The sequence below is a fragment of the Prionailurus viverrinus genome, chromosome B1 (assembly GCF_022837055.1).
Source record: "Prionailurus viverrinus isolate Anna chromosome B1, UM_Priviv_1.0, whole genome shotgun sequence".
Classification (NCBI taxonomy): Eukaryota; Metazoa; Chordata; class Mammalia; order Carnivora; family Felidae; genus Prionailurus; species Prionailurus viverrinus.
This window is the reverse complement of record NC_062564.1, coordinates 112,960,406-112,982,786: the sequence shown is the minus strand read 5'-3', so window position 1 is coordinate 112,982,786 and position 22,381 is coordinate 112,960,406. Positions and strand designations below refer to the sequence as shown.

Sequence of the window (22,381 nt, the reverse complement as noted above, 5' to 3'; positions counted from 1 at the left end):
GTGATCTCACGGTTGGTGAGTTCGAGTCCCGCATCAGGCTCCTTGCTGACAGACTAGAACCTTCTGCGGATCCACCGTCCCCCTCTCCCTGTCCCCCTCCCCTGCTCATGCTCACTCTCAAAAATAAAAATAAACATTAAATAAACCACAAACTTTCCAACTGTTAGCTGTTCCATCCTCTCCCTTCCTGAATCTGAAATCTTTGGTGCAAATTCAGTGTTTAAATACATATGCTAATTTTGTGCTTTAATTCCAACATTTTCTCTTTGGGAAAAAAAAATAAATAAAAACTTGACCAGTGATTGACTAATTGTGAAAGGTTTATCTCAAATTAGAAATAACTGGGGAGCCTGGGTGGCTCACTCGGTTAAGTGTCTGACTTCAGCTCAGGTCATGATCTCACGGTTTGTGAGTTCAAGCCCCACATCAGGATCTGTGCCGACAGCTCAGAGCCTGGATCCTGCTTCGGATTCTGTGTCTCCCTCTCTCTGCCTCTCCTAGAGTGTGCTTTGTGTGTCTCTCAAAAATAAATAAATATTAAAAAAAAGAAATAACCAAAGTTTTTGACATTTAAGGAAGATATACTTTATCTCTTCAGCCTGAACATAATTCTATTATTTTTCATAAAATTTTATTTGTGAACCTCTGTGGAGTAATTCTATTGTTTAAAAATGTATCTGAAAATGCTAAAAACCACAAAATACAAAATACCCAGGATTACACAATTTAAGAACCAACATGAAGTTACAAGGGAAAGTCACCCTTTCCCCTTTCTCTGCTTCATTAATTCTGCACAGAGAGGTAATCCACTTTTAACCTGTACCTTTTAACTTTTTCCTATGTGTTTATAGACATTTCTATGTATACATAGCCACCGAACAGTTGATCATGCTATTCATTGGTTTGGCAAATTAGTTTTTTCCCTTTTACACTGTATCATTAGCTATCTTTCTAGGCCAGTACATTTCATTCCAATTCAGATCCCGAAGTCTGGAGACCTGCTGGTGAAAATGATCTGCAGATAATACATTTTGTTTGGTTTGGGCCACATCTTATGTTTGGAAAAAAAAAAATGGAATTTGGGTCATTTTTGGTGACAGACCTCCTGCTTCCGTTAATTGCACTCAATTCTCTGTTATCATATCTACTCACTTATCAGAAGTATTTACATATATGACTCCCAAACATCATCCCACCCTATTGTTGTAGTCATTTATTTAACCCCGCCTCAAAATGATCTTTAAATTGCCCCAAACTTTTTTTTTTTGCTACTAAAAACTGTTCTTCTCCAACCCTCATTAAGTATCTATTCTGTTATTTCTTTAGTATAGATTTTTAGAAGTGAGATCGCTGAGTTGGTTAGTAGTGCATATACTTTGTGTTATATGTTAGTATGTTAGTAGTGTTAGTACTATATGTTAGTAGTGTTATACTTTGAGGACAAGCATATGAGCCAAATTTCTCTACACTCTTTACTAATGGGTTGTATCAACTTACGAAATTTTATCCATGCTGAAAGGTGAAAAATTTATTATGGTTTTAGTTAGTAGTTTTAAAAATTATTAGTGAAGTTGACTACTCTTTCATAAGGTTTTTGGTGTGTGTATATACATTCTATGAATTACATATTCCTACACTACACCTGTATTTCACTTGGATTGTTTGTTTGTCTGAAATGTAAAGTATAACCCTTTGCTATTAAGTAGTGAAGATATCTTTTTTTTTCAGCTCTTTGGTTCTCTTTTAACTTTGTTACTGCAACTTTTGCATGCAAGAGCTTAAAATTTTTAGATAATTAAATTTCTCTTGTGTTGCTTTAGAATTTTTTCTTCTTTGCAAGGTTGAAGGGAAATACATGCTCACATACATTGTCGTTGGAAATGGAACTAATAGTACAAGTAAGCAATAGTAAAATCTAGCCCCATCTCCCCCCCTGCAAAAAACCCCACGCCCGCCCTATATATGTATACAGCAGTGTTTAATGCGGCATTAGGCGTAAGAATAAAACCACAAGATATTAATTTCTTCAATCTTCAGCAAATATTTATCAAGCATATTTGAAAGTTTGAAACTGAATATCCAAACTTTCCCTAAGATATCCTTAATAAATATCATGTTATGGGACCTAGTATTCTTTTGGAATTTTCATTTTCTTTTTTTTAAATTTTTTTTTTCAACGTTTATTTATTTTGGGGACATGGAGAGACAGAGCATGAACGGGGGAGGGGCAGAGAGAGAGGGAGACACAGAATCGGAAACAGGCTCCAGGCTCTGAGCCATCAGCCCAGAGCCCGACGCGGGGCTCGAACTCACGGACCGCGAGATCGTGACCTGGCTGAAGTCGGACGCTTAACCGACTGCGCCACCCAGGCGCCCCGGAATTTTCATTTTCAATTTATATATGTTTTCTGGAAACAACAGAAAACATACCATAACATTACTTCTCCCTGCTGTATTGTTGTATTTAGCGATGTTGGGATTCAGAATAGCTAGCTAGGGATTAGAGAGAATGAAAATTAAGTCTCCATCCCTCTCTTTTTCCTTCTCCTACTTTTACACATTTGACCTGTGAATAGAACTGATTTTGCTTAATTCTATTTTTTAGTTTGTGGTAGAATTTGCAATATTAGTTTACCTAGACTAGGTATCTTGTTTGTAATTGAAATTTCAACCATAGTAAACAGTGTCATGTGGATTTATTTTGAGGATGACACGGCCTAAATTAACATAACAAAGGATTACAGAAGTTTTTCTGAATTGGCAGCTTGGAAAACTATAAATCTTACTCCTTAATAATTATAAACGTTGTTTCGGGTTTACAGTGATACTCTCTGGTCTCTGCTTGGAGTTCTGATTCAGGGGACCCATACATAAAGAATCAAATATAAAAAAAGCACCACTTTTTTTTTTAAATTTTTTTTTTCAACGTTTATTTATTTTTGGGACAGAGAGAGACAGAGCATGAACGGGCGAGGGGCAGAGAGAGAGGGATACACAGAATCTGAAACAGGCTCCAGGCTCTGAGCTGTCAACACAGAGCCCAACGCAGGGCTCGAACTCCCGGACCGCGAGATCGTGACCTGGCTGAAGTCGGACGCTTAACCGACTGCGTCACCCAGGCGCCCCAAAAAAAGCACCACTTTAAAGTATATGTTCAAGTACTATCTACCTGACAAAATTCTGGACTCTCTCCAAATGCTGGATTTGGGATTTCCTGCATTGACTCTGGGACCTACACATTCAGGTTTGCCTGTAGCTCTCTTGCAGCTGTAAGATAGACTCTGAAACCATGTGTTGAACTACCTGCATGAAGACATGAAAGGCTAAAATCCCATGCTTGGTCTAAACAGAGCAGAAAGGCAAGGGTGTGCCCACAAGAGCAAGTCGGCTTACCCCACAGAGACATAAAAGACAAGGTGGCCTCATGGCTGAACCTGGGAAGGGCGAGAACAGGGAAGATGTGCTCGGGTTAAAGAGGTTAAAGAAGGTTAAGGTTAAGGTGCTCGGGTTAAAGGGTTAAAGAAGAAGCCAGGGCAGCCCAGCTCCTGCTTTTGAGACAGAGTCCCCCTGCCCATTCCATTAGTAAGTAAACCTAGTGAATAGAAGACTCTGGTCAATTGGATTAGCAATGCATCCTTTTGAATGTGGGAGTGAATAGGAGTGTAGAGTGGGTCAGAGAGAGAAACCAGAAACATCCTCCTCCGTGATTATCCATGTGGACGGAGAGAGGGGAATCCAAACGTATGGAGAAGAGTGAAGATGTTTGCTTTCAGGGCATGCGCGAGGCTGCCATCCTCTTTACATTCATATTGTACAATTTAAGTTGGGCATTGCCCCAATTAGCAAACAAGACGCCAATCTACAAGTATGTCTGGAACACTGTACTAAAGTTTTACCATGTTGACACTTAACACCTTGCAAATTGTTTCCAAGTGTCACGGTAGGGAGAGCGAACCACAGAAGCCCTGGATGTATTATTTCAATGAACTGGCCGTTGTGTGTTCGTGACGGCATGCAGGTCATTATCTGCTAGATGCTCTGGGGCCACAAATATGGGTATGACCATGCTCTGGCTTGATAAAGGTCACAGTATAATTCAGTTAAATATAAAGCTTTTGAGTCACCCCATCCATTTGGGTACTAGTTCTCTCAATTAGTGTCCCTAAGCTTCAATATCTTCAGCTGTGAAATGGGGATAATAAAGTCATATAAAGCTTAAATTAGTGTATATAGAGCATTTGGCACTGTGCCTGGAACTAGGTAAGTGCTCAGTAAATGTTTGCTCTTATTATTATGATCGAGACTACTGTACTGCTACTGTTCCTACTCTTGGATAGTTTGTGGATTACTAAATGCCTCTGAACCTCAAAAACCACCCTCCTGAGGAATATAGCCAGGGTTGTCCTCTGCTGTGAAAGTTGCCATGTGACCTTGTTATGCTGGCCACAACTGACTGAACCAGGAATTGAACCCCTAACCAATGGTTCTGACCATTGGTTGCTTTCTTCCTGACATACTTTTGAATAGTAGAGCTTTTGTCAGCTTTGAAGAGACTGAAGTCTATTCACAATTCGGGCATTGGTGACTTGGTTGCCTTCAGCACCTTGTGGCTGCGTAATCATTTGTTACACTGATCTCACCCATATGCTCTTGAGTCACGGTTCTGGCACCTAACTGAAGCTAGTCTATGCCTTTCTCTCAGTAACGTATGCCCAATGTGTCCCATAGCCTACACAGCTCGATGATCTATCTCACAGGCATTGCCCTAACAAGTATATTTATTTCTCATTCAACCTTCAGATCTGTGAATGATTGAAGCACACAGGGTTTTGCGAGAAGGTGGATTACGGCTAACCATTTGAGAACTACCTCCTTTGCCTAGGAAAGCCACACAGAACGATGGATCTCAATGTTTATGTATGTGTGTGTGGCGGGCAGGGGTTAGGGGTTGGAGCAGAGAATGAATGGATGTGTCAGAATTACCTCCACTCCCATCCAACAAGACATCCTGAAAATATCACTCAGATAGAAAGCCAGGGAACTACTCAATTAAGACTCTTCATATTCCCCCTTATTAAGGTTCAAGATTGCTTCCAACATGAAAAGTATAATTGTTCCAACTTGCAGAGATTTGTGAGTCTTTGCTGTTTAGGATATAGCTTGGCTGCCGAAATATAGAGATCCTATTACACAGTGGCTTAAACATAAGGAATTTTATTTCTTTCTCACCTAAGAGTTCCAACATGGCTGGGAAGCTCTGCTCCTTGTATTCATTCTAGGACTCAGGTTCCCTTAAAGTCATTTTTCTTTTAAAAAAAAAAATTTTTTTCAACGTTTATTTATTTTTGGGACAGAGACATAGCATGAACAGGGGAGGGGCAGAGAGAGAGGGAGACACAGAATCAGAAACAGGCTCCAGGCTCTGAGCCATCATCAGCCCAGAGCCCGACGCGGGGCTCGAACTCCCGGACCGTGAGATCGTGACCTGGCTGAAGCCGGACGCTTAACCGACTGCGCCACCCAGGCGCCCCTTAAAGTCATTTTTCTGATAGCTTTAAGGTTGCTGTCACCATCTGCATGGACTATGCTGTATCACCACCACATCCCTGTTGAGACTGCTGGCAAGGGGAATAAGAACACAGAGGAAGCAAGCTCAATGCCTTAAGGGCTAGTTCCAGAAGTGACACGAATCATTTCTCTTCAATTCTATTGGTGAAAACTTTGTGCATAGCTATTGTCTCTCTCTCTCTCTCTCTCTCTCTCTCTCTCTCTCTCTCTTTTAGCATTTATTTATTTATTTTGAGAGAGAAAGAGAGAGAGTGTGCATGTGCATGTGAGTGGGGAAGGGAAGAGAGAGAGTGAGGGAGAGAGAGAATCCCAAGCAGGTTCCATGCTCAGCATGGAGCCCAATACAGGCTTGATCTCACAACTGTGGGATCATGACCTGAGCTTACAAAAGTCGGATGCTTCACCGACTGAGCCACCCAGGCGCCCATGTACATGGCTACGTTTAACTGTAGGAGAGCCTAGGAAATGTAATATAACTGGGAACTTAGGTGTCCAAGATGAGGGGAAAATGGGTTTTTGGTGGACAACTAGAAGTCTTGCCATTGAGTTCTTGTTGAGAAACATGAGGTATACAATTGCAGTGTCAAATATATCTGTGACCAAAATACTGACATTTTTTTAAAAGAAAAATTAGCTGTCACTGAGTTCTATCTATCTTTTCTTAGTTAAGAAAAAGTTTATGATTGGTTGAGATTAGAACCCTATATTCAATTTATTCATATATATATGAATATGCACACTTATAAATGTATCTTGATTAAGTTCTCAGGACAATACAGCAATAAAGATACCGTAAGAAGGAAACAATCTAACAGTTGGTGTAACACAAGACATTTAAGGGTATGATTTGGGACACTTGGGATTTTGTGCCAGCACTGTCATTATCTGCATGACTTTGTCAATGCATTTCATCTTTCTGGGTCTAATCTCCAAGTTCTCTAAGGTTTTAACAGCATGGCCCTATCTTATTAATTCTAACTTCCAAATATTTCTTTAAGAACTATCTGCTCTCATTCTACTACTATCACCCTTGTCCTATCCCCTTCCAGAGTTTGTATCTCTAATTCCTTTTCCTTCTCCAGGCCTGTTCTCAGATTTATCCCCAGTGACTTTTTTCAGTTCCTAGGAAAACCACTCTGAGCCCTTCTCTCAGAAGCCCTGCATTCACTGGTCTCTGTGACTTTATTTCTCTCCTATCCTTTCTTTTTTTAAAGTTTATTTATTTATTTTGAGAGAGAGAGAGAGAGAGAGAGAGAGAACATACGGGGGTGGGGGAGGAGCAGAGAGAGAGAGAGAGAGAGAGAGAGAGAGAATACCAGGCAGCCTCTGCACTGTCAGCACAGAACCTGATGCAAGGCTGGAACTCATGAACTTCGAGATCATGACCTGAGCTGAAATCAAGAGTTGGACGCTTAACCAATTAAGCCACCCAGGCGCCCCTCTCTCTTATCCTTTGTGTGACCATATCCTCCGCATCCTTCAGGGCTCAGCTTTGATGTCACCTCTTATTGAAACTTTCCTGATCACCCTGTCTGAAGTAGGTTTCCTCCAACATTATCTATTGCAAGTACAGTTAACTTTCTTCAATCACATTTGATAGTTTTCTTCCCTATCCATTTGTTTATTTATTCTCTTTCTGTTTCTCTCATTGCACCACTGGCCTTCACCGAACTATTAGGCTCTATTAAGGGAAGGGAAAGTGTTTGCATTATTCGTCCTTTTAACTCCATCCTGGCACAGTCTTCCTCTGTACCTATGTTGAATAAACTAAAATAGAACTTCACAAATGTATGATCTCATAATTAATTAGACCATAATTTCACATATGTAAAATAAAAAATTACACTCTAAATTTCATACGAAAGATATTTAAAAGAATGTCAGTGAGCCGTATTTTAAGACAAAAATGACTTCATTATATGAATACTTTATTTTATTTTGTCTACTTTGTTATTTCATATTTACTGTCCTATTTACCTTTAAATATTCTGTTAGTTAAATACCTTCTCAACCGAGTTAAGATGGGAGATTTTGGGGAGAGAATTCATTATTCTTATAAGGCCTTCATTTTGCTTTGTATAATTTTAATCATGACGATCTTTATCAAATCCATGTTTATTTAAATATTTATTTCCTTTTGCATATGTTAGGATTGACTATGTTGTTTTAATTAGCGGCACTGCTTTCTTGTTGCGAGATGCATTGCTTTGGCATTTGACCAAAAGCAAAACAGAATCAGTGCAGTGTAATCTACGGCGAGGGAACCCACCGACTCTCACTGCACGATGGCATTTCATCAGCTATGGGCTAAGAGACGGCCTACTCGGCAAAGTATGTGATAACTTACAACTCTGTGCTCCTAGCTGTCAGAGCCGTCCTTTTGGGTTCTCGCAAGAAACTTTTTTATCCTTGGGTTAGCTTACAGCCGGATGACAACGAAATAAAAAAGTTAGAAGGGGGGTAAAAAAAAACTGTCCAAAGAACACTTTACTTTAGCACGTTTCTTTTCTGGACGTCTTATAAGGGGAATATCAAACTTCTCATACTCTGCAATAAGAATTCATCATATAAATGCATACAGAGAATAAAATGAATCATGCAGTTGCTGTGAAGGAAAAAAGGCTAATACTTTTTCATGAGAGCTGTATGTTACTTATCACTAGTTGTATATTACCCATATATAGTAGTGGCAAATTTTAGCATGGTAAATTATGATTGCATTTTATTTATTGGCTTACTATTTCACAGTTACCTATTTCCCTTTAAAAAATTCTGTATTTATAGAGTTTTTTCTCTGCCCAAGACACAATGGGGACTTGTGTTCAAAGGCAGTAATCTCAGTTTCATTACTATGGAAGATTACAAATACTGTATTATAATTTTTTTAAAAGAAAGGAAACCTTGAATCTATATTAGAAACAGTGTTTTTAAACCCAACTCTTAACTTCTTTTTAAAGCAGGGTGACTGAAAACTGAAAGGTGAGAGGGAGAGAGGGAAGCTGTTTCACCAGGATTCACACACCACCAGCCCTTTACCTAGCAATGAGGTTCCACCGCATGGAAATCTATCCGTGCAAAATGGCAAATCATTTTTTTTTTCACCAGAGCCTCATCATAATACTATTCTCTCTAGGGTGCAATTTAGTACGAGGCATGGCCTTGTAAAGGTTCCCACTAAAACCGTATCATAATGTCATTGGGCATGGAGTCCTACAGATATGAGACACCCTAAAGTCAAGGAAGCCTCATCATAGCCATTTATAGATTTACTCTAAACTTTAGATTTGGGGGGCCTAGTTTTTAGTGCTTACATGCATATCACTAAATGTTCTAAGCATTACATAGCAAACATTCTTACTCAGGAAATTTCTTAAAAGCAGATTAATTTTCATAAGACAATGGCCTTATGTTTCTATGTGTAATGGTTCTACAGACCTTTTCTGCTGAAGTCCCTGCTTTGTGTTATTCCAAGTAATGTGATAGAACTGTCTACTGTAAAATTATTTGCAAATGTGAAAATCATGCCTTTTATTATAGGTTTAGGAAGAGAGCTTACTTCAAGTTTTTTAGGCATAGAGTGCTTTTGTTTTCTCTTTCTTCCTTTTTTCTTTTAACATCTAGGAAAGGAAATAAAAAGAAAAATGCCTAGGGAAAAAATCACTTAAGATTTTAGGCTCTAGAAGTAAAATTATAGAAACAAAATTACTAAAGATAGCTTGTTGGCAAACTCAGATAAGATTTACCACCCAACTCTAAATTATCATAATATAGTATACAGATGGGTAATTGTAATATTCCTTTTTTATAATCTTCTTTTCATATGTAAAATAAAATCAAATACATTGGAGAATTAGTCAGATTGAAAAACATTTTAGGACAATATGTTTATTATTATTTATTTACAATAGAAATTATAGCCCAAATTTATAAATGAGTAGCTTGCAAAATGCCATTTGGATATAATATGGTGAAACTTAAAGACCGCAAAATCCTTTGCTTTATAACAAATTCACAATAACTACAAACTAAGCTATGGCTTAGTATAGACCACTGTTACCTATGTGTAAAACAAAAAGAAAATGAGATTTGGGGAATCTTTATGCAATAGATTCTGTAAGCCAATTTTTATTGAAGATGGCATTCTTTTGGATGCAACATTCATAGTAAAGCATCTATGACTATAGTAGTGATTATTTTTCTCAATGTTGACAGTGTGATCCAAGGAAAGGAATTTGAAGACAACCATAAGATGTTTTCTCCTCTCCAGAGATGGTACTTAATTGTGTAATCCTTTTGGCTTTTTTTTATTGTATTATAAATATATATATGTATATATATATACATATATATTTGTGTAATAATATGTTTATATATTTATATATTTATTTTAATTATAGTATAATTATATATTTAAATGTATTTTTAAATTTTAGTATATATACTGTAATTTTAATATCCTTTTCTCATGTTTATGTGCATAAATGAATATTACAATCACCCTTTTCTGAATCACTTCCTCTTTATTAACCAGCTGGTAACCCTGGGCCTCCTAATAAGTGGAAAAAAGGAGGAATAATCCTCCTCAAGTCAGATGGAGTGTGAAGAAACCTTGTAGATGTAAGCACCCATCAACACCATCATACCAATGTTAATGGCGCAGCTATTGGATGTGATGCATTGCTGTTATCACGTGTAACTTCTAGAACTCCCAGTTGCTCCCTAACTACATCCCCACACACTGACATAAAGAGTCAACACACCCTGCAATATAAGGACATGCAGAGACAATAAAAAGATGAAATAGAACCTCACATCTTAGCATTGCGTATCACCCTTGGGTGGTAACTGGGAAACTGTGGAGACTATTTCATGTTTAGTCAGGGTGAGGCCAGGAGGAGCTTGTCATGCCTCTCAGTCTGTCAGGAAAACTTCCTGAAAAGAGAGACTTTTAAGAAGGGAGTGGAGTCATTAAGTTTGCAGAGAAGGAATGCATCAGCTGTAAGGGATGTGGTCATGAAGATGGCTCATCGATAGCAGAGTAAGAAGGTTAGACAAAGGGAGACAGGACTCGCTTTGCTTCTTAGGAGTGGTGCACTGACAACATTTAAGACTCCTGCCTGGGCTATATCAACAAAAGGGACTTTTGAGTAGAAAAATGACCTCAACAGTGGTGTTGAGGATCGAACTGAGAGAAGTGTACCTGGATGGGAGACTCCAATGATACAACCCAGTTCTTAGAAATAAAAGGAGGAGAAATTTGAGATGTGAAGCAAAATGGGAAAGGCAACAGAAAAGACCAGAAAGTACCCTGAAGTAGCTTGAATACCAGACAAGTAAGGAGGAACAAGAGCTGAAAGGAGAAATATGTGTGCTCAAATGTCCCTTATACAAGGAGAGAGTGATTCTGTGTGTGTGTGTGTGTGTGTGTGTGTGAGTCAGAAGCTACCTGAACTCATGTGATTTGAGCCATGAGGAGTCGGTTCAAAAGAACTGCTAAAATATTCCCCTTTGGGATTCAGTAAGGCCACAAGGAATTGATAGTGCCTCTAGAAGCTGTAATTCGCTAAACTAGGTATGGACCACCTGCCCTGGTGCCATACCCACTTCAGAGCCAAGGACACTTCTGAGGCCCCATGGGCTGGCTGTTTGGTCCAGTTCTTGGTACCATGCAGACAAGCTTTTAAGACATAGTTTTCAAAAGTATATCAACATCTTTCTGAGGCATAGCATTCGTGTAATCTGCCTGCAGAATTATGTTACTGTGAAAAGCGATGTCTTAAAACCCATAAATTTGCGAAGTTAGAATGGGTCGTTTTTTATATCCTTTACGAGCCAAAAAGTACTCAGGCCTGTTGACAAAGCAAAGAAATGGTGTCAAAAATAATTTTAAAACCTTTTGACCTATAAGGTTTAAAAGAATTAGGCACAGATTCTTTGCTTTAAGCCTCTTGGTGACAAGAAATATGGGACCCGGCCAGACGGTTTGATTGACATTAGCGTTTGTAGTTTCAGCTGCTAATACAGTATGCTTCTTGTATATTCTGAGTGGATAAATATAGAAGACTATTTGTCACCTGGGTTGATGGATTACAAATAAGTGAGACAATGCTGTTAGGGTTCTGAAACATAAATGAACAGTCAAAACTCTTATATTATTTACAATACAATGCTCATGATTTAAGATCAGTTACTGCTTTTACGTTAGTAGTAATGGTTGGGTTTTAAAATAAACACGTTACTCATTTTTAATCATCTCTTTCCATTATGTAGTTCTTTGCTCCAAGAATGCATCAATTAAGTGTACCAAAAAAACTGATTAGAATGAAGGACTTATTATAGATAGCTGCATTTATTTTTAAATATCATGATTCAAGTATCTTAAAATTTTTCCACTCATAGGACCTATGACTAATGACACATTTCTTCACCCAAACAGAGCTTGTTGTTTTCAGTACCTAATTAGTGTTCAAGCTTGTTGTACTCACTTATGCTTAGAATAGTGGTGTTTCTGAAAAATCTTTCTTGGTCAATAGCCCTCTAATAATATTGATTTCTCTTCGTACAACATTTTGAATGTGGTAAAGTGTTACAAGTGGCATCACATAATTTCAAAGTGATATCAGGAATGGTTCAGTAATTAATATTTTCAAAGAATCGTGCTATTCAAGATGAAAAGATTATTAAGGTGATATTACTGAGTCTTTGGAGTTAGAAAAGAAAATTTGCTTTGAAAAGCACATTATCACCTTTCAAGACAAGAAGCAAAATTGGCATTTTTAGCATGCTACTCTTATCTTTATTTGCTGATAAAGAAAGAATCCAGAGTTTTTCCAAACTTTAAATGAAAGGCTGTGGTGAGGCTCACATTAACCAATCTTAAGAGAAAAAACAAAAAAAAAAACCCAAAAAACAAAAACAAAAACATAAGCGGATGGAACAAAATAGAAACAAGAGCTTTCACATCTTATTTTAGAACTTAAGAAATATTATTCTTCTAAACAAAACACATGAAATATTGTTTTCATCTATGTAATTAACACAGTATTATATCAAAGTATAGAAAGTATAAAAGTTAATATTCTAGAACTACAGCTTTATGTAAAATACTCTCATTTCTTAATAGATATTCAGCTTATTTTTCAGTTGGTTATTCTTTTGATGTCCATATTTAGAGATCATTTATATTAAATAAGGGCAAATATCCTCATTTTTTAATTCAATTCATGCAACTTGTGGCTTGATTGAAAGACCTGTAGATAGAAGCAGATATGATTTTTCTGGAGTTTCTATCATGATGTATTTGCTACTCGTAACTACCTGCATCTGACAGTATGTTCAATCAGAATATTGGGAGAATTGGGCTTACATTTTTTAAATGAATTATAATTTAATACTTTGAGATATACACTATTTTAAAAACCAGTACTATATAATTTAGAACTCTACATCAATAATATACAGTTGGGAAACTAAAACAGTTAAGAATTTTTTAATGTGATTTTATTCTTTCCTTATAAATTATTTTCATGTGCTATAAAAATTCCTTTCTATTCTTGTCCCACAAGCATAGTTGCATAATTCAGACGAGAATAGTTAATTGCTATGTCACCTGAATATCCGTTTGTTTGCTTACCTGTTCAGAAAGATGCTAGATTAGTTTACAAGTTTGAGTAGGACGGCCGACATGAAATGTACTACGTATCTTGTGAATACTTGAAACCAGAAACTCTGTGTTGTATGATGGAATTTCAGGCAAATGAGGGCAAGCCAGCAGAGCTAGAGAAGCTTGGGATAACAATTTATTATTTTGTTTTCCAGAAAGAATCAATCCCTGGGTGTTAGAGTTTTAAATATATTACAGTCCAGGCTCCTCATTTTGTGGATAAAGAAATGGAAGTGTGAGGCTGGAAAGGACTGCAGTAAAGGTCACATAATAGCGACGGGGATAATGGCTCTCAGGAGCAGTGCAGCCTTTACATTCGGCATGGTTACTAATGGCCCAGGATAATTTAACTCAGCATTTCCTGGGACTCTGTAGTCAAGATTTCCTGATTGACTTCACAGAAATACTATTACACTCTGTGTTGCTCACAGATATTATTTTTCTGGGATACCTTTAACAACAACAATGACAAAAAACAAAAATAAACTTTTAATTGAAAGAGCAGAAATTGTAGCTTTTTTGCCGACACGGAGTCATGGACACCAAAGGAGACACCTCAGTGTTTGCTCTTGACACATTTATGCTATAAAAAGTGGAGGGAGTTATGGGACATTTCCAACTGCATTGACTCGTTAATCTTTAAGGAGATTATAGCGGAAAATATTTCTCCTCTTATCTCTGCCCATGGAGGATGCCTTTAAGAAGATAAGAATCGACGATGTCTCATATTTATATAGAGCTGATTGTCTAAGTAATTTGAAGGTACTTAAACATCATTTAATTTAATGGTTTCCAATAATTTGACCCAACTCTTCTGAGAAATAACACCAATAGCCAGATCATTCCAGGGGTGAAAGCCTATAGAATGGACTTTTCCAGCTGAGGTAAAGATTTAACCATTTAGGACTTAAGAAATAAAGCACAAGCCCAATTATATGAAGCATAAATCAAAGCCTGTGTGCTCAGTGAGGAAAAACCTGTCGTTAGTACCTGTTATTGTCAGTACTTCTTGAAAACAGGGACAGAAATTCCCACTGTTTTACTCATGGGTTTTTTGTTTTTTGTTTTGTTTTGTTTTGGCTTCAATTAGATATGTTATGTATTAAAATCTTGTTAAAGGCAACATATTATTATACAAATGTAAATGGTTGCAATTTTAATATATTATCTTTAAACATATTGTCAGAAGGGTTAATTATTCATTTGGTATTAGTGGTAAACCTAAGAGTCCTCCTGGGCTTCTAGATTTCTAATTTATTGTCCTTTTTCACTAACTTCCAGGTTTAGGTGCATTTTATGACACAGACACAGATATAAGGAGACATTTCCAGGCGTGGAGTCTGAGAAAATGAAAAGACATTATATGGAGTGTTAATAAAAATACGAATAAGAATTTCAAAAGTCAGTCAAGAGCTCTGATGCTGGATTCATTGAGGCCACTGGTACACATCATCATTAATGGCAACAATGGCATTGGGAAAATTGCTTTTATATGTGAGGACAACTGTCACAAATTTTCGGGCAATTTTCGAAAATAAGGTTGTTGTGAAGTTTCCCATGTCTGGCATTTTAGTTTTTGGTTTGAGAATTACTAAAACACACACACACACACACACACACACACACACACACTCAATATTCTTCAAGCAAAATCTAAGTCCAGAAGAATGGATTCATTCAATATCTAATAGGAGCCTAGCAAATAATGCTAATATTAGTGAAAAAAAAATCAAAGTTAAGTCAAAAGCAAATCAAAGTCCAAATTAAATCCAATTTACACAAGCATTTATTTGTTGCTTTTGGTATGTGCAATTAAATGTGATAATTTATGTCAAGTAATTGAAGCAGTCTGACATATGAACCAATGGTATACATGCTTAATTTTATGTGAAAAATCCAGGGTTTTACAGACTACAAAGTAAGACTTAAGAAGACATACATCATGATTAAACAAGTATACCTGGTGAGAGCAAGTCACACCAGTACATGAAAACCTAGTTGATTGTTGACTAGAACGTCAAGTTGGCAATGGTTGATTTTAATGTATCTTTGTCCTGGGTGACATGCCATACAAATGACTATTGTTTTTTTTTTTTAATTTTTTCAAGTTTTATTTTATTTTTCAGACAGAGAGAGTCAGAGATGAGTGGGAGAGGAGCAAAGAGAGAGGGAGACACAGAATCAGAAGCAGGCTCCAGGCTCTGAGCTGTCAGCACAGAGTCCGACATGGGGCTTGAACCCACGAACCATGAGATCATGACCTGAGCCGAAGCCTGATACCCAGTCGACTGAGCCACCCAGGTGCCTCTACGAATGACTATTGTATTTTAGACACAACTTATTTACATTTATCAAACATCCTCAGTGTAAGGCACTATGAAGGTGCCTCACATAAACCACTACATTTAAACTTCAAAGAACAGTTCTGAAACAAACAATTGTATCATTCACTACAATTTAGAGCGGAGAAAATCAAAGCAAATGTAAACTAAGTAACCTTTCCAAGGTGTAAGATCTTCTTCAAAGCCAGAGTTTGATTCCAACGTCCCTTTTCTTTCTACTCCATCACCCAGTGTTGCAGCCCATTCCTCTGTAACTGAATGAAAAAGGAAACATCCCAGACTTTGTACAGGGCTTGCAGCGATACTTTGATTAATGAATTCTCTGGGAGCAAAATTCTTTCATAACAATAGCGTGTTTTAAAAAATGCTCCTTGAATTTTTTGAGATGTGACAGCCGAAATTGCAGCTGTGTACGACAGAGATACTTTGCTGCACAGTTTCTCTTTGCCTTTGCCCAGCCGAAGAGAAACAGGACCCACACTGGGTGGGACTGAACCTTTTCAAAGTCATTTTCCTCTTTGAAGGTATCACATATTGCACAGTTACTTTGTGCCAGTTAGTGTGTTAGGTACTATACATCCGGTTTTTTTTTTTTTAATTTATTTATTTTTGAGACAGAGAGAGAGAGAGAGAGAGAGAGAGACAGAGCACGAGCAGGGGAGGGGCAGAGAGAGAGGGAGACATAGAATCTGAAGCAGGCTCCAGGCTCTGAGATGTCAGCACAGAGCCCCACGCAGGGCTCGAACTCCCCAACCTTCAGATCATGGCCTGAGCTTAACTGACAGCTACCCAGGTGCCCCTGCATTCATTTTTTTTTAAAGTTATGTGACTTTATTATCTCTTATTTTTACCATTTTTTATTCTCCCCTCCCCTGTGCTTACAGCACTCAGAGTCTCAGTGCAGAATCAGGGAGGAATCTGCTCCCAGGCAGTTGTATTTATCGGTAAGTGACAACTGAACTTCATTCTGAAGATGGTTCTTGGTGTTGCCTCAACCAGTATTTGTATTTGCAAATCCTGGTCAGTGTATGGCAGACTCATGGCAGACTCGTTGTAAACAGGCATATTCCTGAGCACCACCTAAATATTTTAAATCACTGTATTTTTACTTGTCATTCTAGCGCACTGTGCTTAATTAAAGAAGCCGCGCCTCTTGCTGGGAAGCGTTTTCTCTGTGAATAGGACGTAGAGATCAGTTAGGAAGCCTGGTGGAGATCGTTATGTGGAACAAAAACATCCCAACAATCATGATTTTATAGGCTTTCCAGGCCCAGATGTATGCTGTGCTTCCTTTTTCATCCATTTATTCTATCATTTTATTATCAGGCATTGATAGTTTGTTGCAACAATGGATTAAGAAGCAGTCGTTGCTCATAAAGAGCTCACAGTCTAACGGGGAGATGTATCTATCATTCACTCAAACAGTATCTCCCTGAGACTCAGGCAAGAGGGGCTCCAGCCCTGGCCTGTGTGTACTCTAGAAAGCCTCACTCTGGTCTCTGCTTTGGCTATGGCCCTTCCCATAGGTGGGAGAGTTTGGAGAGCCAAGTGAATGTAATCAACCCAGAGTTTGTCTCCCTGTCTGGATCATGCACTGGGCTTGGAATTCTCTGCACTGTCCTTTGTCCTAAGTCCATTTTCTGGGCTGTGCCGCAGGTATGTATGCACACACCTTGGCCTGAGGGACGGTCCTGGGGTAGCTGTTTGCAGGGTAAAAGATGGAGCTTGGGGGGCGCCTGGATGGCTCAGTCAGCTGAGTGTCCGACTGTAGCTCAGGTCATGATCTCACAGTTCGTGGGTTCGAGCCCCGCATCAGGCTCTCTGCTGACAGCTCAGAGCCTGGAGCTTGCTTCAGATTCTGTGTCTCCCTCTCTCTCTACTCCTCCCCCACTCACGCTCTGTCTCTAAAAAATGAATAAACCCTAAAAAAATTTAAAAAAAAAAAGATAGAGCTTGGACGGGGCTGGCAGTCCACGTGTGTGTGTGTGTGTGTGTGTGTGTGTGTGTGTATGTGGAAGCTATTGCAGCGTGGAAGGACGTTTGAGGAGGGAGCTGGTTATGCAGGGAGGTCAATGTGGTGGTGGGGCTGGGGCCAGCTCTCCCAGTGTGTCCGGTTCTGGCCTTGACCTGCCAGGAGTTCAAGCATTCTAACCTTGAACTCAGCCATCCAGAAGATATATTTCTCAGGGCAGGAGGAAGGAATATATCTTATTTAACAGTTTGTCAGCTGGGTTTGTAACTTTCAAATATTTGGATAGGGAACAAGAGGGCTTCCGGTTGAATTTTTGCCTTGGGCCTTGCAAATATTTGGAAAGGCCAAGGTCCACTTGGAATTAAAAGAACCCTGAGAAGAGGAGTCACCCAGGTTGGAAGAATCAGGTAACACCTGAGCTAGATGTTGAACAATAAATTAAAATGATTTAGGCAAGATGGAGGGATGAAGGCTGTCCAGAGCATGGAACAGACAAGTGCATTTCATGCACGAGCAAAGGCAAAAAAGGCAGCACAGGGGATGGGGTGTGTTTGAAACACTGGTTAGCTTGCTGGAACTTAAAGTTCAAGGAGAGTGGAGTTCACTGGAAAGCCAGTCAAGTTGCATCATCAGGTTCTCTTACCTGAACAGTCCCTGACGAGTTCTAAGAGTTGCTGCAGGTTGTGGAGGCTTTAGGTGGAAAGGATGGCCAGGGTTGAGATCTGGAGCCATTTCTGTGTCAACATTTCTGCTTGTTTGCCTACTAAGAGGTCCAGGATGGGGACCTGCATGTCCAGGTTTCGACATTTGTTGTGATTTCTTTTTTCATGTGAAATAAATATTTCCTTTTGGATCATTTTTTTTTCCTTAAAAAGGGTTCCCTCACCACGTTGTAGTTGCCTCGGGCCCCACCAGAGCTGGGTCTGCCCTTGAGTTCAATATGTCTTGGAGAGATGAGGTAAAAGAAGTTGCAGGGAATAAGCCTTGATTTTTGGTTTTGTGTTTGGTCTTTGTTTTTGTTTGTTTTTATGGCTTTTACAAATTGTTTGTTTATTTTAATGAAGGTGGTACAGACAATGTCCATTGGAAACCCATATCCCTGGCCAAAAAGTACAAATAAAATTAAAAAAGAGCAGGGTTCTGTTGAATACACTTCTGCATGAGTAAATTTATTAACTGCTAATGAAAATTAGGACTTTTCTGGGATCTTCTGACAAGATTTTTCTTTTATCTTAAAATGCTTTTTCTTCAGTGAAGCCATCTTTGGAGTTAGTCTTCACTTTCACTGTCTCTTGACAGATGTCTTGACTCCAGTCTGATATTTTTCTTCTCTCTTTTTTTTTAATGTTTATTTATTTTTGAGAGAGAGAGAGAGAGAGAGAGAGAGAGAGAGAGAGCATGGACAAGAGAAGGGTAGAGAGAGGGCGACAGAAATTTGAAGTAGGCTCTGGGCTGAGAACAGAGAGCCTGATGTGGGGCTTGAATTCATGAACCGTGAGATCAGGCCCTGAGCCAAAGTCTAAAGCTTAACCAACTGAGTCACCGAGGTGCCCCTGATGTTTCTCTTCTTTTAGTTCAGACCCTCACATTTTAAAAGGAGCTTCAAGTTAAGGAAAGGTCATTTTTTCACAGTTCAGTTTTCTGAAAAACTTCCATCACCCACAGTCATAGTCCAGGAGTGAAGCAATCAGATGTGGGGACTTCAGGGTCGATTGGAAAGTTATTATGAACACCCTCACTTTTCGATCTTATTTATCGCAAGCCTGAAAATACACAGACCCGGAAAAGTTGGCCTTTCTGTGCTCACATGTAATTTTTAAAAAGGAGAGTGCAATATGAAGGGGGCTGAAGTTTGATCACCAAAAATCAGCACAACGAAAACAAGTGGAAATGAATCATGGACACGAGAATTCAAATCATCAGATGTTTTAAAGAGATGGGGTGCCCGTTTTCCAGTCTGTGTTGAACACCTACATTATAAAAAAACATTTTTAAAAATAAAAAAGGATTGAGAGTAAAGAAAAAAAAAGAATATCTAAATCATTGAATGTCCCCTTGTTTGTTCCTGATGAACTTCAATCACATCTTCCTTCATTCCCAGTTCTTTTGGAGTGTGATTCCCAGCAATTCTCTGACCTGCAAAGAGAAATCTGACTGAATTTACTGGCACTCCCTGTGTTTGACAGTATGCTTCTTTGAGTCTCTTGAGATGTGTTGTCATTTTCACTTTGAAGTGGATCTCACTGCTCTCCTGTCCAATGACTTGGAGTTTAATGTATTCTCCTTCCTTCTCATCCCTCACTTCCTCAGCTGAAGGTTTTGCTTCCTGGTCAGACATGGTGATGGTGGCTTCACCCAGGGTCTCTACATAGCAGCGGTCTCCAGTAGGCAGAAGCTTGCTCCAGGGTTTACAAATCCCTCTCCCTTCCCCTGAGCCTTGATTACTTGAAGGCTGTGTGAGACACACAGGATTTTTAGGTAGACAAGTGATCTGGGTATTTCCATATTGGGTGTTTTCCAGATGATGGACCATTTGGAGGTAATGATTGGATTGGACATTTAGTAATCCCACTGAGTCAGGATATTTTTCTAGACAAGGGAAGTAGAGGAAAAAATATCGATTGAATAAAATTAATAAGACTTTATGTTTGATTACAAATACATAGTAAAAGATTCAAAGATGAATTTGAGGTTTTTAATTTAGGGGTCTCAATGGATGTAGCACTGATCTGGGAGAAAAAAAATACATTCAATTTTAAAGCATTGAGTTTACATCTGCATAGGGTGTGTAGGGAGAGATCTCCAGAAGCCAGTTGATTACGTGATTCCCAAACCCTGGGGAAGACAGCTGGACTGGCTGGAGACATTTATGGATATTTATGGATTTTTTTTTGTTTTTGTGTGTGTGTAGTGACACACACACACACACACACACACACACACATAACCATTCCTATGTACATTTGCAGATACCCTTATGCATATGTACAGATCTTTGTGAGTATATATATATATATATATATATATTTATTTGGGAGTGATCACACTAGTTGAAAGCACCAGAATGAATGAGGACAATCAGAGAAAGCATTTAAAATGAGTTCACCAGTGAGCTGATGACAGGACATTGAGAAACACAAATGTTTCATCAGTGAACAGAGGGAAAGAAGAACAAAAAAAAAAAAAAAGAGAGAGAGAGAAAAGAGGTTACTCAAAATCTTAGAAATCACAGAAGTGTAGACTTTTCCAGAAGGGAATAATTCACAGTGTCAATTAAGCAGTGGTATGAAAGAGTATCCACTAATTTGGCAGCTAAGGGGGTCATTGGAGATTTTCTGTGGTAAGTTTAAGTGAGGACAAAAAGCCCCTGTAAGTGGGTTGAGAAGTGACTTGAAAATGAGGAATAGAGACTATAGCCTTTGGAATATAGTGCCTCCTAAAGGTTAAGTTGTGAAGATGAGGAGATACATTGTACTGTATTTCTAAGGATCTGAGAATCAAGTGAGTTACATCTATGTATTCATTCATTTACCACCATTAATCATCTATCAATCTATTGTCTACCTATCATCTATCTATCTATCTATCTATATCTTCAAACTGAGAAAAACTTGAATGTGCTTCTGATGGCTCATGGAGTAAGATCCCAGGGAAACTGGGGGCAGGAGTGATTTAAGAGTCTTAGTAGGTCTCATTGTCTGCTTTACCAGGAGGAAGTGAGAGTATGGTGATTGCAGTCAAGTACGAGTGTTGGTAGCTGTGGTTTCAGCTTTGCTGAGGTGAGACAGGAATATAGTGAGTAGGAACAAGTCACTCTGGTGTGGTGTCTTCAGAGACACTCATTTCTCTGGACAGATATCACTGATTTGGGTTTGGTGTTTTGCTGGGAGACACCATAGAAGTTTCCAGGTGCAAGAAATGGAGTGCTCTGGAGATAAGAAAATAGGCTATCACCTCTGGACAATGGGGCTTGAGGTTGAGCAGGGCAGAGAGAGAAACCAGGAGAAGGTCTCAAAGGAAGTCTCAAAGGAAGATGGAAGGGTCAGGGCTTTGATGAAGTTAACAGAGAAGTGTCAAGAAAGAAGGGGTGAAAGGGAGCTGAGAAGTAGAAGATTTTGGTTAGAGAGGGTTTTTAGAGTATTAGGCTGCAGGGTCATAATGGTGGGAGTGAGAATCTAGGGTAAGTTTCTGAAGTACAGCCAAAGTTGATTGACAATAAAAATTCAGTTTAAAAAAGGTCTAGAAACTTAAAACAAGGAATAAAAACATTTGGACTTTCTAAGATAAATTTAAAAAAAAAATTTTTTTTTTCAACGTTTATTTATTTTTGGGACAGAGAGAGACAGAGCATGAACGGGGGAGGGGCAGAGAGAGAGGGAGACACAGAATCGGAAACAGGCTCCAGGCTCCGAGCCATCAGCCCAGAGCCCGACGCGGGGCTCGAACTCAGACCGCGAGATCGTGACCTGGCTGAAGTCGGACGCTTAACCGACTGCGCCACCCAGGCGCCCCTCTAAGATAAAATTTTGAAAAAGAAAGGATTTAAAAATAAGAGAGGAAGTCTCATTAGTTTTTTTTATGTCATTAAATTATTATCCTTATTATCAATCTAGTAAATTATTCCAATAATTCAGTTAATTAAAATAATAATTAACATTTATCTGACAATTATTTAGTAATAATACTTGTTCGATGAGTTAATACATTATTAATTTATTTGATAAGGTGAAATAGTAAATTTATCATCATTAACTTGTGAATATTGGATGTCGATGATAATATTGATGTCTTAGCGTGTCTTAAGGCTACTTATGTTACTTGTAGTGTATGTGCTAG

At 38.6% G+C, this 22,381-nt stretch overlaps 1 protein-coding gene across 1 annotated transcript; it reads right to left on the bottom strand.

Moving 5' to 3' along the window:
- Positions 1-19,580: 19,580 nt before the first annotated feature.
- Positions 19,581-19,883, bottom strand: LOC125164424 (small ubiquitin-related modifier 1-like). Its single transcript, XM_047857132.1, has 2 exons — positions 19,730-19,883; positions 19,581-19,681 (listed from the first exon to the last, which is right to left on the bottom strand). Exons 1-2 carry the CDS (start codon positions 19,881-19,883, stop codon positions 19,581-19,583), a joined length of 255 nt encoding a protein of 84 aa, XP_047713088.1.
- Positions 19,884-22,381: the final 2,498 nt, after the last annotated feature.